General features: G+C 39.1%; 1 protein-coding gene and 1 long non-coding RNA gene across 2 annotated transcripts in view; one reads left to right on the top strand and one right to left on the bottom strand.

The window, feature by feature from the left end:
* Positions 1–830: 830 nt before the first annotated feature.
* The window catches only part of LOC148647760 (polyunsaturated fatty acid lipoxygenase ALOX8-like), a 45,077-nt gene continuing 28,946 nt past the window's right edge, over positions 831–16,961 (bottom strand). The window contains exons 12-14 of the mRNA XM_088607666.1: positions 7,747–7,847; positions 5,542–5,712; positions 831–2,752 (exon numbers count right to left, since the gene is read on the bottom strand). Of these exons, the coding sequence (XP_088463792.1) occupies positions 2,573–2,752; positions 5,542–5,712; positions 7,747–7,847 (452 nt within the window). The 3' untranslated portion in view covers positions 831–2,572. The remainder of the gene's footprint in view (positions 2,753–5,541; positions 5,713–7,746; positions 7,848–16,961) is intronic.
* LOC148647759 (uncharacterized) overlaps positions 2,239–16,961 on the top strand; it is a 60,372-nt gene continuing 45,649 nt past the window's right edge. The window contains exon 1 of the long non-coding RNA XR_015926698.1: positions 2,239–2,430. This is a non-coding gene — a long non-coding RNA (uncharacterized LOC148647759). The remainder of the gene's footprint in view (positions 2,431–16,961) is intronic.

Here is a 16,961-nt window from a genome sequence, read left to right as displayed (position 1 = left end):
CATCCCAGTCACAAACTGTTTTCCCTCCTACCGTCCGGTAAACGGTACCGAAGCATTCGGTCCAAGTCCAACAGACTACGGAACAGCTTCTACCTCCAGGCAATAAGACTGCTAAACAGCCAACCTGCAGCTCCTTCGGCGTTGTGGCCGAAGAGCGCCCAGCCAATGTGTGTGGCGAAGGGCGTAGTAGCCAGGGTGGGGATTAAAGGTCACTGGGCAGCGCAGCTGACCACCCGGAGTGAAGTACATAGCAGTCAGAACTGTTAATCAGCATGTAGTTGTTCCTGGTTTATACCCCTTTATTCCTGTACCCACCTTCCAGCCTATATTCATGTACATGTACCTGAATGACCCTAGTGTGCTATAACCCCTGTTGGGCCTTGCTCCTGCTGTTGCTGTTGTGCTGGACACGGGTCCAAAAATAAAGCACTTGTGTTCTTAGACAAACGAGCCACAATTCCTGTTATTAATCCTCACCGAACCCGCCACGCTACAATATTTTCTCTAACCCTAATATTGGCACTGTACACTGTGCTCATCATTGAAGAAGTGTTGAAATAATACTGAGAGAGGTCGGAAAATGACACACAGAGTGTTAAATATTTAACACTGTGGCAATGTTTGAGCTCAAACTATTTATTGTTAATTTAAATCGGGTGACTGTGAAACCATATACAGTAAACACCAAAAATGCGTGAACATGAACTCTGTTAGAGTTGATTTAACACTAGTCAAGTTGCTGTGTGGTTCCACACCCAGGGAAATGTGTAATCTCGCCTTTTTTCTCTTTTAATTAACAGACCTTGTGAATGATCACACAGACATCTATACCATAGACAATATACACATTTATTTTCAAAAATGATTTATCTGTATTGCACTACATATCTAGGACTCATCAAAGAGCTAACTGTAAATGACCACCCTATATTTTGTTCATACTCATTTCTAAGAATTTAAGATTAAACACAGCTACCAAGGCCCTGTCCCAGTATAAACACTAGCAACCTTGCGCCCGTCATATGGCCGTTCTCGCTCAAGTCTGCATTTTCTCACGGTGTCCCATTTCTAAACAATATTCATGCATTCGTAAAATTTAACTTTTTAAAAACTTTTAAAAAAGGTTTAAAGCTTTTATTTTGTCACCCCATTCCGACTGATGAATATTCGTTTACCTACGATTTACAGTATTTTGTACTCGGAATAGTTAACGGTACCCATATTTAATAGTACAAACAATATTAACATTTCGTTTGTAATACATTTAATTATCATAATGGCACGTTATTATATACATAAAATGAAGTGGTCTGGGAAGAACCCTTTTTCTGAGCATTTTAAAATGGATGTAAGGGGGTATTTAAAGACTATTTCGAAGTGCAAAAATATTAAAGCGGTGCGGACATTATTTTTATTTAATTTGTTTGATCTTTTTTCATAACTTTAATTTATGTAGTAATACCGTATGTACCCCCGACGATCTTTTTGTTTTGAATTGTTATATGTACTCTTGTTTGTTTTGCAATTTGTGTTATTCTGTTAATAAATAAAAAAATACCAAATATATATTTAATAGTCCAAAGGTTTGAGGTATTGCCAAGTTTACCTTATTTAGTTTACTTCGAAAGAAAGCAAATGAATTCGTTATTTTCCTTGCACTGTCATTTTGGTACTGGGACAGACGATATGAAATGTATTGAGCAGTACACAGCTTTGAATAAACACAGAGCCAAGATTTCCTTAGTTTACTTCTGCAGTTTTGAGTCGAGCCTGGTGTGGCATTACGCGGGGGCAATCTGTTAATTATTTTGGCTAAATACTTTATCCACAAAAGTAAATACTGCTCCCTCTATTCATGCTTTAAAAGTTGAATTCCTTTTTTATTTAAACTCTATTAGAAATGTAAAGAATCAAAAGGCAAGACATACAATGGAAATATATAAAAAAGTACAATTTTTAGCTTTTACAATTGTGAATTCCTCTGGCTGTGAAGTATCTATTCCTGTATATATTTCATTATTCTGTCTCCTTTTTTGTATTTCTGGAGTTTAAAAACGTCTTTAAAGAAACATGACGCGGGGGCGTGTTCAGTGTGGAGGCGGAGCCCTGGATGAAGGGCGACTCGTCCTTCATGAGCCAGAACAGCTGTGGTTGCTACAGCCAGACCACGCCATTAATCCAGGGCCTTGCCCCCACGCTGAACACGCCCCCGCCTAATGCCACACTGTTCAACACGAATGAACACGACGTGTCTCTACTTTTGTGCAGGGATAGACGAGGTGACATTCAATTTTATCAAACTGCGAGCGGAGAATGACAAATCATTTTTTTTTAATATTGGAAGAGAAGCATCGACGGGAAGCATTTTGAGCCTGCGTCGTGTACCCAGCCAGTGACATCACGCGAGGGGCCGTCCACCTGTTTATAACGGTGAGTCCTGCAATACTCCCGCAACTGAGGTCCGCACCTGAGTACGTCTCTGAAGTGCGGGCTTGAATGGGTCAGGGTCAGTGTGAGCACTGCGACACGGCCAAAGACCGCAGACTCTGGGTGGCACCTCTGATGGTGACACTTAGATATCTACACTATTGGCCACAAGCGATGGAAGCATGTAAGTGTACATCAGTTCAGTGCTTTTATTGCGTGACTTTATTTCGTCTTCAATCTTCTCCAGGTCAGATCGGAACCTTAAAATCAGATCCTGAGGTCTTTTCTCTGTGAAGTACTTCTCTGGATACTCTCCCAGTTTAGCCTGAGAAAGGAAAGTAGTTATTCGTTTTACATTGACAATGTTGAAATACGTCTTTTTCAGTAATGAGTTAAAAGGCTGGACCTAAACCACAAATGTCATGTGGAACATAACTATGTTTTAGTTAAAGATAAAAATGTTGTTATTCGGCGTGGAAACTCTTGTTTTTGTTTGGCATTAGGGGGCATTAGTTGTACACAGATGTCTCATCTAAAATGTTTATGGCTTTGACTGAGTATTGTAACTACAGTGTATGTGACAACATCTTCTGCAGCAAACAAAAAAAAGCTTTAATTGCATTGCAAACTAATACAGTATTTGAATTTGTAAGTTATTGATGAATAAAGGAGTTTGATACTTCTGAAAACGAGTGTTTTAGAAAATATATTTTTTTCTGTTTATATCCCTATGGGTTTTTAATATCTTGTCTGACTGACACTGATTTTGATATTATCCAGGGTGCAGATATGAATTCTGTCTTGAATAGTGATTGATGTAAAAGGAGACGGCATCTGGCATCCACAGTACTGAGAAACGTCAGTATACTGTATATGTGATCTGAGTGTGGTATCTTTCAAACAAAGAATTTACATTTCAAATAGATATACTCCAGAATCCATTAACATTACGCATACCAGACTTCTTTCATTAGAAAAACACTCGGAACAGAAAAAACACCCATGTATTGTCAGCAGCTATGTCACCCTGCAACTTACAACTGGCAACCCACTGAAGCTCCTAATGCCCCAGTATAGTGATGGTGACACCATGCAATACAAAAGGTGCCATCCTTTGGATGACATAAAACCAAGGTCCTGACTCTCCATGGTCATTAAAAATCCCAAGGCACTTCTTGAAATGAATAGGGGTGTTCGCTGGTGTCCTGGCCAAATTTCCCCCTGGCCTTTACCAATCATGGCATCTCTGAACTGGCTTCATCACTCTGCTCTCCTCCCCAATGATAGCTGATGTGTGGTGAGCATACTGGAGCACTATGGCTGCCATCGCATCATCCAGGTGGGGCTATACATTGTTAGTGGTGGGAGGGGAGTCACCATTACCTGTAAAGGTCTTTGAGTGGAGTGTCCAGAAAAGTGAAGTTTTATGCTGAGGCACTAAACATACTATATGGATAGCAGATGTATAGGACCAAATTAGCTGACCAAGACCAGACAGTCTTTACAGTGTCTGGCCTCTGATAATCTTGCAGTCTACATCATGCATCCAGCTACAGACATTGTCTCCCTCTGCTCTGCTATTTCCCTGAAAGTTAAGAAGGTGTTTGATTGGTTGAAATGGGATGATCCATAGGTTAGGGTGTAGGTTGTATGCAATATGGGAAAACATGATTATGATTATGGCAGTATGTTTAAAATTCAGTATGGTACAAACATACCAATTGATTTCAATTTTCTATCATCTTATTTTTAAACTTGTTTTCAGCTTTAATGAAGATAGATTAAATTGTGCTAATTCAGCATTGTCATAATTCCTACAAATGAATTGGACTTAAGTATACTAAATTAAAACAGGGTGTGAATGCTAATTTGTCATTTTGAACTGTTAAGAACTGTCTGTTTAGAAAAAAATAGGCATCAGATATTTTATTAGCAAGTTAATGCCATGTAATATTTTCTAGACTGAAGTTGTTGAAATCGATTACTGTACTTTAGAGAAACCAAAGACTGCAAACCGAAGCACACAAACATGGACTAAACATGCAAGCATATCAGTTACAGGCCCATTTGGAATGAAAGTCAGCAGATGCAGGGGTCGCTCAGGAGCAGGCAATAGAACTTCAGATTGTTGAAGCTGATCCGCTTCAACTAGAAATGAATCTAGCTGGCTGGCCTGACTGCAGCTAAAAAGATGCCAACTCTAGTTTGGCATCCCCCATATTCCCTCCACTAACATTGGTGGACCCATATCATTTATAAAACATATTGGAAACCAGAATCTGGAGCCCACTCACCCACTGCCTCATCATGTCTTTCACAGGGGATTCAGTCAAGCTGTTTTGTACTCTTTGCCACTGTCTCCTCAGCCAAGCACATCCAGTGCACAGAATGTCACATGGTTTCGTCTTGTACCGAGTGAAATTACTATTACTATTGTAGCAGCACATTATCTGCAGGCTATAACCTGTCTCCTGAGTGTCCAGTCCCAGTTCGTGTTGCCGGTTAGGGGGTGAGCAATGTCTGGTGAATCCCGGTGATCGGAAGATCCAGAATCAGAGGATCAACAAGTCACGTCACCGTGAATGCTTGGCAGCCGCAAATCAGCCATCTTTATGTGAACTTTTTTGACAACTCCTCCTTAAAATCCCCAAAAACTAAAGGATCATGAGGCTTTCTATGGTCTGTAATCAAACTGAATATTGGTATCAAGAGATGTTTTTTGTCCTCCCTGAGCTCACATTAGGGACACCTATGTTACAATTTAGCACCCTGTCAGACTCCCCACCAGCCATTGACCCCGTAGCTGGTCCATAGGAGAAGGCAGACTTGGAGGCTGCTCCTCATGTAGTTAAGACATAATGTGGTCTATACGTAGAGGGAGGTAGCAGCAATGTCTTAATTTCCTTTGGAATTTGTTCTACTTGATAACGATAAATTAAATGAAAAATAAATAGAAAAATAATAATGGAATATAATGATAGTTCATAATAGGCAACCTATATATATATTCACATCTAATCGATTCAGGCTTCAAAAGAAAGCCAGAATGAATGTGGTAGTCAGCATTAAAATGTCTCAACAGCTTATGTCACTGTGGCCGACGGAGAAACTCACATTGCGAGAGTAAGAGAAGCTGAGTGTCCTGGTCAGAATCAGGCTCAGTAAGGAGCTCTTGCAGTCAGCTAGACTGTGGACGAGCTCAGAAAAGCGGAGGTTCTGCTTCGTGGAGGGTGGAGGTTGGGTCATGGTGGGGGGGGCGTTAGGCATCCAGGAACAGTAGTCAAACTGAGGGATGAAACACACATGCATAAATACTGCACAATTTCTACATGTTCTAGCGTAAATGTTAACTTGTCTTTTGATTTATTAAAAATATCTCCCATAGATTTCTCCATTCAATTTATGCTCAGTTAGATTTGGAGAAAATTAGGTTGTACCAAATTTCATAAACATCCATGGGTAGATGTAGAAAAATATTCACAATCGTCATCAGCCATGCATGAGTCTGCCTTCATGAACTGTGTTCTGGTATCTTGCTAAATGGTGGCAATGGAGATATTTGTGTAAAATGTTCTAAATCAGAATGTTTATACAACTGCAATATTTATAGATATGACTTTTTAAATGAAAAGTAATATTACAGTTATAGTTATTTAAGGTATACATTAGTCAGCAGAGACAGATCCTAAGATTTAGAACTAAAACAGACAAAATGTCCTAATGACTTGTAACTATTGATGTTTAAAATCAATCAGTATAACTGAAGATTGTTCAGAATATAGCAGCACATATTTTAATGCCATCCTTGTCTACAGACATCAGTACACATGTCCTGAATGTGCAGGCGTTCAGTTTCTGTCAGGGTTCTTCTGATGCTATACAAAGACTCATCTCCAAACGTTAAGCAAGTTTAGGCCTTGTTTGTTCTGGGATGGTTTCTCTATAGAAAAGCATGGCGCTGCTGTAAGTGGTATTGGTGGACACTAAGTGGTATTTGTGACACCACAATTTCTGAGACACTGAACCAAGGTCCGTAGTAAGTAGGTCAAATGTCTGTCTAAAACTAGAGGTGTACAAGTAGTACAATTTCTGGTTTCCCTTATTTTCTGACTTAATTCAGTTTTATGTGGTCAAATACTAATAATGATGTAATTAACAGGCAAACATAAAGGAATATTGTACTTCATTCTTTTAATGAAGCTGTCTTAGCTGAGGAAGTGGTAGTGCTGGCCAAACATCTGAGGTGTCAGAAACCCCAAAGGATCCCCAAACCACTGATGCAGAGTGTTTTTTTTAACACGGAACTCGGATTGAGTTAGCGATGTCTGCTAGAGGCACATTAGGAGATGGTAGAAGAATCAGCCTGCTATACCTCTAAAACATAGAGAAATATTGCCTTGAACTTAACAGTTGCAAATCTATCTGAATGGGCAAATTGCACTCAGGTAGGAGTATCCAGTTTTCTAAGATAAATATTAAAGATCAGAAGCAGACAAAAACAAATGTTTTGGCCTTCTGGTTGTGACGAGATGAAAGATCACATTAAATAAATTGATGTTTTTCTAAACAAAGGTCTCAAAAACTGCATAGAACAAGACATTTATTATAAAGGGTTTAGAATGTACTTCAATCAAGACTTCACAGTGAAGTGAAAGAATGAATCTCTTTAACAAAAATGAATTTGTTCGAGCATGAGGAGAAAAATGTTTTGAGCCAAAAAAGTGAAGTCCCAAATTTGATATCCTATTAAATTGAAAGTCTCTGAAGGAGACTGAACAGTGATTTATGATGATCCGTGGGCAGTAGGAGAGGCACACAGGAGAACCATGTGTTTAAAATCAATTAATGTTTGGAGTGAACTTTGAGTACTTCATTTTATGATAATGCTGTCTATCCCATAATCAGTGATAAATCAAACAGAAAAGTTACGTTTTTATCCATATGTGAACATATGGAATAGTGCAGTGTATTACTTCCATTAAGTGATACATTTTCAGTTATTATTGTATTATAAAGATATTAACAAAAATGTTCCAAGCACAACATACACAGGACATTTAAACAGAAGATAATGTAGCATCGCAAGAACCACTCAGTGATTTGCAGGAATGCATTTTCCAGTAGTGTACAAGCCTGAATCAAAACCCCATTTTTAAGCCTTTTTAAAATGTGCCATGTTGTGCTTTGTATTGCATGAACAAACGACGTGCATGGCTGCACTCCAGGGGTTGAAATGATCGATAAGGCACGATTCAACTGGAAAGAAAAAGGTATTTTAAATGAATAATGGACTTTTCCAGTCAGTAGAGCAGAGCTCACCTGTCCACTGTTGACTGCGCTGTGTTGCACCGAGCAGGTGAATATGACCATGGTGAGAAACTTCATTAGTTCCTGAACAGTGAGGAAAGTTCCTGGAATACCTGTCAGAAATGTAGTTACATAAAATAGAACATGGTGACAACACTAATATAATACTAGTAGTGCCGATGTATTTCTTAGTGGAAACATAAAATATGAATTAAGTTATCAGGTGGTTACAGCCTCTGTATAGCCATGGGAGAATTAGGACCTGTGTATGATGATGAGATACAGATGCAGCCATTCAAAGTGCGCGGTAATTGGCTACGGCGTCGTGCATCGTGATGCGCGATGACGCAAAATACCGCGGTATGTGATTGGTTGACCGACAGGGGCACTCGTGGTCCGTTGGTCTGTCGTAGAAAGACTTACTGTAAACGTCTTTACTGTGCCCGTTGTAGATATTGAATTTTACCACTGAAGGGAAATCTTAGTAGCTGAGCATAAAAAGAATAGGAGCATACTGTAACGCGTGTGAAGGCCATAAACGATATTAATTTTGGAACATAAACATACAGTATATAGCTGGTCTTGGTACTTTAAAGAAAAAAATACATACCAGTATTCCATTTCTCCCTAAACATTGTAAGCTTCGAAGTCTTTAATGTGATACCGGAGTCAACAAGCATACTTTTAGAATTTGATTAAAAGGGAATATAATATGGAATCGCATATCTCAAGGATTTAATAATGGTATGATTACATCCGTGTGCTGCGACAGGGCTGTGTAGGGCTGTTTCGCCTGCCTGTTCATGCGAGCTGTCTTGTAGCCTACTGGTCTAGGTGCGTGACTACCAACTGACAGGTTGTGTGTTCGAATCCAGCTGGTGCTGGACTTTTCATTTTTATTTATTTATTTTTTAATCGCGTAACATAAACATATTACCGTATGCAAACTGTACTGTATACAGTATGTATATGTATATTTAATGTCTTAACTGTGCCCGTTTAATTGAATTTAAAAAAATTATTTAACAAGAACATTAAGCTGTTTACATCTTCCGCCTGAGAACAGTCACCCGTTGCTACCCAACGCAGAAACACAGCCACTAACTAGCAAAGAGAGGACATTAGCTACCCAATATGATAAAGAAATAAATGATTATTTTGTTTATTTCTTTTGCACATTTATTTGAACATTTCCATCGATTGTACAAGCACTTGGAAACTGTCCAATCCCTAGTTCATCAGGCATTTTACCGGTCTGGCGCCGGTCTGTGTCTTCCAGGATATAATGCCAGCGAACTCTTGTTTTTATGTCCACTATAACAGACAATCTCCTTTGCTTTTAACCGAGCGTTTAATAATTTCCTAAAATGAAAATGATTTACTTTATTTCCCTCACGGGATCAATAAAAGTATCTATCATCTGTCTAAACTATGGGACAGAATTCTGGGGTCTCCCCATACCAGAGATTATGGTAGGGCTTCAGAATGGTGATTGGCTGACACCATCTGACACCCCTCTGATTGGAGAAAAAAGACGTGCTGGTTTGCTATACATACTGTACCAGGAAGAGGATTTCTTTCTATTCAAAACGTGCATTTTAAAAGTTTAAGAAGTAAAAACCTTACAGCGTACACAGATTTCTAAACTGATCAGGATCGTTATCTTTGTCTTATGCATAATAATGTTCACCGCTCTGTCCAGCAAATTAATAATAAACTTTATTTTATATAGCGTTTTAAACGAATAAGTAATTAGATTGCTCATAAACCTAATCACTTGCTTTTTCTTTTTATTTAGGCTCAGATTTCAACTATAGATCGTATTATTAATAACCATAATAACAACCAACCAACAAAAACAACCATATAAACATAATACCAACCAAAAACATAGATAACAACCACAATACAAAATCAAATATATCAAACCATTTTACTCTCGCAAATTCCTTCAATTATCATAATCCCGCCCCTTTTGCAAAACCAAACCTTCCTCCCATCCCAGTTTATCCTGTTTATCATAAACAAAATCCACCTCAATTTTCAACATAAAGCATTACACAAAATCAATACCTCAACACTCCATACTCAACAACGATAATTCACAAACAGCCAGAACATGTAACTACACATTCCCAAACATACCTACTTTCCATAGCCCCGCCCCTTATGCAAAACCAACATCCCTCCCCTGTTCTCTCTCTCCCCTGGCGGTTGTAATTGTTTTTATTTTCAAATAAATTTTAGCAAAGTCATGTATTTTAAAAATCTTAAGATTTTTATATTTATGTCTTTATTTAGTGGTTTCATTAGTGACAAAGGCTAAACTTTCTTGGAAAAATGTCTTTTATGTAAACCATGTTTGCTATTAATTCATTCAGGGCTAAAATATGTTCATTGTCTTCTAATGAAAGAAGGGTTCCTTTCGCCGTAGTCGGGTTGAAATTAGAAATTAGAAGCTTGCCACGCCCGGACTGTTTTTCATTGATTTCATTGAGGAGCCTAGCCTTTAACTAGTAAGTACTGTACTTACTGGGTTTTTGAGGGGGGGGAGGTGTCTTTCGCTGGAAATCTCGCCTCCTACTTTGAAAATACCCGTGAAACCGGTTCAATTCGTCACAGCCAGCACTCCTGCAGAGAGGGGGGTTGTACTTGCAGTGTATACAGTACACGCGTTATGCTCTTCGTTAATGTCTAAGCCGGAACATATCATTATATCTCATTTTGTATTTCTTAAAAAAAAATCGTTTTCCCAGCCTAACAGTATTGTTTTTAACCTGTAAAGCGCTTTGAGGAGCCACCTTTAAAGGCGCCATATACAATAAAGTTCATTATTATTACTATTGTAAATTTGCTGGACAGAGAGGTGAACATTATTACACAGAAGACAAAGATAGCGATTTACATTGCATTGTGTATCGTGCTGCTTTAATACAGTTTTAAATAATTAAAAGTCTAAACAGTATCAGCTTTATTTATGGGTTTTAAATAAAGGTGATTTAAACGCGATTTAAATCAATATAAATGTTTATATTGTAACGCATAGGTGACTATTCATTGTTATTAAAATGACTTAAATTCGATCATGTTGTGATATTTAGAAATATACATTTGTTTGGTGCGAGTGAGGTTTTATTTAATCTCTGAGCCATACTGATTCTTATGGAAGCCAGTTTCCGCCAGGGAGTAAAAAAAAAAAAAACACTATGGTATTCTCTCCAATGTAGTGCAGTTAAAAACATACCTCTGATGCTGCTCCTAAATGAATATCATTTATGACCATCAGAAGCTTTATGCTCCTTTTCTTTTTTCCAGTGGATTGAACAGGGAGAGGCATTTCATGATGTACTTTTCACTGATGAAACAACAGTGGCTCTGGAACAGTTTTCAACCATGTCGTTTTATAAAAAGGGGAGATATGTACACGTTACTGAAGCTAAAAGTTTAGCCTTTGTCACTAATGTAACCACTAAATAAAGACATATAGAAATCCCTACGTTACAGACTGTATATGGCTGGTATTGGTAGTTTAAAGAAAAAATACACACCAGTATTCCACTTTCTCCCTAAACATTTTAAGCATCAGAGTCTTACATGTGGTTATTTCGAAAACGTTTGTACTTGCTCCTTCTGACCATGTTACTGTTTACTGTTACTGACCATATTAAGTTTAAGTGCCTGTGGGCACTTTTCCTGTCCGTGGGGGGTGGACCGTCTTTCATTAGAAGGTTAGTCTGTTCTACTCTGAGAATGTAGAGGGGGTGGAAAGTGCCCGCGGTCATTTAATTAGTATTAAAATTCACACTGATTCCCTTGCGAAGATACGGACATAAGAATATTCGTGCGTGGTCAAAAAATGGCATAAAAACGACAAAGTGAAGGCTGTGAAAACATTCACAATGTACTTTATACACAAAGCAAATATACCCCCCCCCCCCCTCAATTCAATTCAAGCTGCTTTATTAGCATGACAGATGGGTACAATCAGTGTTGGGTATTTACTTTGCTTTGAGATGCCACTTTTAAAGGTGATATATAAAATCAAGGCTTTAACTTGCTTTAACTCCACAAGTCTGAGTTCTTGTGTCTGTCCTATCCGAACCCGAAAGTATTACAATATGTATCTTTATAGCAGGTGGTGTACAGCTTTTTAGTATAGATTACACTTTTCTAAAATGTATTTTAAAAATAAAAACGATTACAATCTAATCTTTCCACGTTTGATCCCAAAATAAATCTAAACGGGGAGAAAGCTATGCTGAAAGTTTATTAAGATACTTAGAAGACAAAGATATCAATTTATGTTGCATTTGTCTGATTGTGAATCAAAAAACACATATATTTAAACCCGCATTTGCGATTTAAATCAAAACGTTATTTAAATCAATATAAATGTTTATATTGTAACGCCTAGGTGACTATTCATTGTTATTAAAATGACTTAAATTCGATCATGTTGTGATATTTAGAAATATAAATTTGTTTTGTGCGAGTGAGGTTTTAATTAATCTCTGACTCTGTGATGGCCTGGCATGGTGAGGTGCGCTGGCAGCTATGTGGTGTTACGCAGTGGTGGCCTGACACGGTGAGGTGCCCTGGCAGCTGTATGATGCAGTGGTGGCCTGGCACGGTGAGGTGCGCTGGCAGCTGTGTGATGCAGTGGTGGCCTGGCACGGTGAGGTGCGCTGACAGCTGTGTGGTGTGACGCAGTGGTGGCCTGGCACGGTGAAGTGCGCTGGCAGCTGTGTGGTGTGACGCAGTGGTGGCCTGGTACGGTGAGGTGCGCTTGCAGCTGTGTGACGCAGTGGTGGCCTGGCACGGTGAGGTGCGCTGGCAGCTGTGTGATGCAGTGGTGGTCGGGTATGTAGAGGTGCACTGGCAGCTGTGTGTTGTGACGCAGTGGTGGCCTGGCACGGTGAGGTGCGCTGGCATATATTGAATATATTCATGTGCATCCAACACACAGTTCAACGCTAGCAACTACACAAAATCTAAAATATGAGCTCTACTTGCCATTTACAATACCATCAGTACCAGCTTACTTAAGTAGTGACATTTTCATGGATCTTTTTAACAATAAAATTTACAACATCAGACTTCAGACACAATTAAACAGGCCTCAAAAAAGTCTGGTACAAACATTTTCAGCATGGTGAAACATGGTGAACATTTCCACCACTGCGTCACACCACACAGCTGCCAGCACAACTCACCGTGCCAGGCCACCACTGCATCACACAGCTGCCAGCGCACCTCACCGTGCCAGGCCACCACAGCTTCACACCACACAGCTGCCAGCGCACCTCACCATGCCAGGCCACCACTGCGCCACACCACACAGCTGCCAGCGCACCTCACCGTGCCAGGCCACCACTGCGTCACACCACACAGCTGCAAGCGCACTTCACCGTGCCAGGCCACCACTGCGTCACACCGCACAGCTGTCAGCGCACCTCACCGTACCAGGCCACCACTGCGTCACACCACACAGCTGCCAGCGCACTTCATCACACAGCTGCCAGCGCACCTCACCGTGCCAGGCCACCACTGTGTCTCATAGCTGCAAGCGCACCTCGCCGTGCCAGGCCACCACTGCGTCACACAGCTGCCAGCGCACCTCACCGTGCCAGGTCACCACTGCGTCACAACACACAGCTGCCAGTGCACCTCTACATACCCGACCACCACTGCATCACACAGCTGCCAGCGCACCTCACCGTGCCAGGCCACCACTACGCCACATAGCTGCAAGCGCACCTCACCGTGCCAGGCCACCACTGCATCATACAGCTGCCAGGGCACCTCACCGTGTCAGGCCACCACTGCGTCACACATATTTCAGCGCCATATATTTCACGGATATTATGGAATATAATGGATGGATATCTTAGTTATCTTTCTAGTTCACAGGTTTGCATGCATAATTTAATTTTGAAAGCCACTGAGACATCAGGTACTACTGTTGTATTTATGAAAAAGAAACAAAACAAAAAACATACTAACAACTGTGCCATCCTACTCCTTAGTTAATACATTTTATTATTCATAAACAGTTAACATTGTTAGCAAAATATTTTGAATTATATTTAACCCTATTTTTTCTTTAGTTTTGTATTTAACTTATTATATGATAGTCAGACTTAATGTATATTTGAACAATGAAAATATATTTTTACAAGATTTTACATTAAGCACTTAAAATTAATATGGTTAATAATAGTAAACTGTAACATGCTGTAACAAGATCGGTTAAACTGCGAAGAAAATGCTTTCAGAGAAAATGTTTCAGGTGTGAAGAACATAGATCTCCAATGCAATTTCAACCAAACCTGTTCCCACACACCCTGCCCCCACTACCATTAGAATACACACAAACATTTTAGCGTTTCATTCTGAGCAGAAGACCCTCACACCTGAAGAGTGCTGGCTGTGACGAATTAAACCGGTTTTACAGGTTTCAATCACAGACCATGTGACATGGGAGTCAGGAAACTACAGTAACACACAACCAAAATCCGCAATATGGAAACAGAACCTGTGTAATTGTTGATAGATGATGTACTCGTAACATTTTTTCAAGACGAACTACAACATTTAAAAAATGACTTGTATGTACTTGATATCTCTAATCAATCCACGGGTCCCAGCACAAAACGAAACTAAAACGCATACCGTTTCGCGCTTCTTATTAGTTGCTCTAAAGTAATTTGACTGTATGAAATGCATAATATAAACCTAGAAACATATAGGTGAGCAGTACTTAAGCACTGTAGTATCGGTGTTAAGACATACCTCTCAAATACTGTAAATCGAGTTAAAAATATCTCAAGACCGATTCTGGTCATAATGAAACCATGTTTCGTGTATGTTTTCTTTTTCATCTTGAAATAACTCATTTCTAAATACCTTTTTCACTGTTAACATCTTGCAGCAACTCTGCGACAAAATATACACTCTGACAGTTCATCCTGCTACCAACATTAAATAAAACAAATCTTAAGATTTCTATATTTATGTCTTTATTTAGTGGTTTCATTAGTGACAAAGGCTAAACTTTCTTGGAAAAATGTATTTTATGTGTTGCGGAAAAAACTGACTTGCTTTAACAAAATATGTTTACAAATCCTTTCACCTGGCATTTTCGTAGTTAGAAATTATGGAACGCTCTGTTAAAAGCAAGGGAGTTTTTATGTCCGTTGCAGTTCTTTTGCAACATGAATATAATTATATCGTTATTAATTTCTTGAGATACGCGATTCCATATTATATTCCCTTTTAATCAAATTCTAAAAGTATGCTTGTTGACTCCGGTATCACGTTAGTTAAAGACTTCGAAGCTTACAATGTTTAGGGAGAAATGGAATACTGGTGTGTATTTTTTTCTTTAAAGTGCCGATTCCTGGAACACCCCTCTGAAGTGGTTCCATAAAATCTGGTATACGGAAAAGAAAGCGTTGATAAATACAAGTGTCTTTTAATACACTCTTTGCTGTGCTCTTGAGGATCCTTGTGATATTTTAAGCTCTAGTTGAATGATAGGTGTCGCATTTTAAATCATTTTTGTAGTTAGAAATTATGAAACGCCCTGTTAAAAGCAAGAAAGTTTTTATGCCCGTTGAAGTAAAACAAAATGCCTGACAAAGTATGGCTTGGACAGAATCCAAGTTCTTGTACAAATGTGCTAAAGAAATTATACTTTGAGTATACAGCTTGTCCAAAGTCATCCATTATTAATATTATTAGTAATATCTTCAGTAAAGGCTTTGATGCATAAATATTTCTGATAAAGGTAGGTTGTGTACTTTTGTCCAACTGAGCAATCTTGCTTTCATAAAATATACCAACATTTTAATGACTGATGATTAACATGCTGTAATACACAGTTCAAAATTAAAGGCTCAAATGCTGTACATGAGAGGTTAAGCTCCCCCTGGCGGTTTTACAAGGCGACGCCGGATAGTTAGTCACGTGACACACGTGAACTGCGTGATACCCGTGGGCGTGTTGCGGTATGCCGCGAAATACCTCACCCATTTTGAATGGCTGCATCTGTATATGCTCTCCTCTCACAGGCATCAACAGTGTTCACTGATAGCATAATAGCAGGGCTATGATTTTTTCTCCACTAATTTTCTAACCTGTATATCGGTTCTCCAGCATCAAGATAACATTGTAGCATTTTCTAAAGCTGTCATTTAATTTTTACAATTTATATGCATAGGTATGTGGATTAACAGTGATGTACAGTGCCCTCCAGAATTATTGGCATCCTTGGTAAAGATGAGCAAAAAAGGCTATGAAAAAGTGTCTTTGTTGTTTATCAGTTTGATCTTACAATGAAAATATGAGAGAAAACAAACCTTTCAGTGAGGTAAAATTATTCAAAGGAATAACTTTTGAATCAGACGTGTGATTTAATGTCAATAGTCATATACGGTACAGTGCCCTCCAGAATTATTGGCACCCTTGGTAAAGATGAGCAAAATGAAATGCAAAAATGTATTTAAAATGAATGCAATGAAAATATGTAGGGGTGCCAATAATTGTGACATATTTTTGAGAAAAATGTTTCTTTTTTTTTATAAGGGTTTATTTTATAAGGATCAGTTATTTGTTATACTCACTGCTTAAGGTAGAAATAAGCAGCAGCTGACAGATGAGAGAGAATTAGTGCAGGAAAGCAATCGTGGGTTAATAAACATTTAATACTGTGCCGATTTGTCTGACGACCACACACAGGTGCGGCACTCTAAGAATTTACTCCATGGTAAATTTCAATATTTTCAATATTCATTAACATTGCTTTCATTTGTAACCCTTTTCAGAAAAAAAAACAAACAGCCACATTACATTTTAAAATGGTGGCTAGTAGTGACGCGCAGGTCGGCTTGTTTTAGACCCGCACCCACCCGCGGTGGTGAGAACGACCCCGCGCACGTCTGACCCGATCTGAAATCTTTTTTTTTTAACCCAAGTCTGCCCGTCCCGCAGTTGTGAGTCGACCCGCGCATCACTAGTAGCTAGGCTGCTAGTTTTTATATTTTATATAACGTAAAATGTGATCTTTTCATGAAATATGATTATTAGACCAAAACAGAGCTTAATTGAAGCTGCTGTTTCACGGACATCTAAAGCAACACAAGAGCCAGCTATCGATCTTCCCTAAACAGGGAAGTGCTGAAATCGGTATGCCAGAGCAGATCGATCACACTCTTTCCATGGGGATA

The sequence above is a fragment of the Lepisosteus platostomus genome, chromosome 15, assembly GCF_059453375.1.
Source record: "Lepisosteus platostomus isolate fLepPlt1 chromosome 15, fLepPlt1.hap1, whole genome shotgun sequence".
Taxonomy (NCBI): Eukaryota; Metazoa; Chordata; class Actinopteri; order Semionotiformes; family Lepisosteidae; genus Lepisosteus; species Lepisosteus platostomus.
Note: the sequence above shows the minus strand (reverse complement) of the source record. Positions and strands in the feature narration are given on the sequence as shown.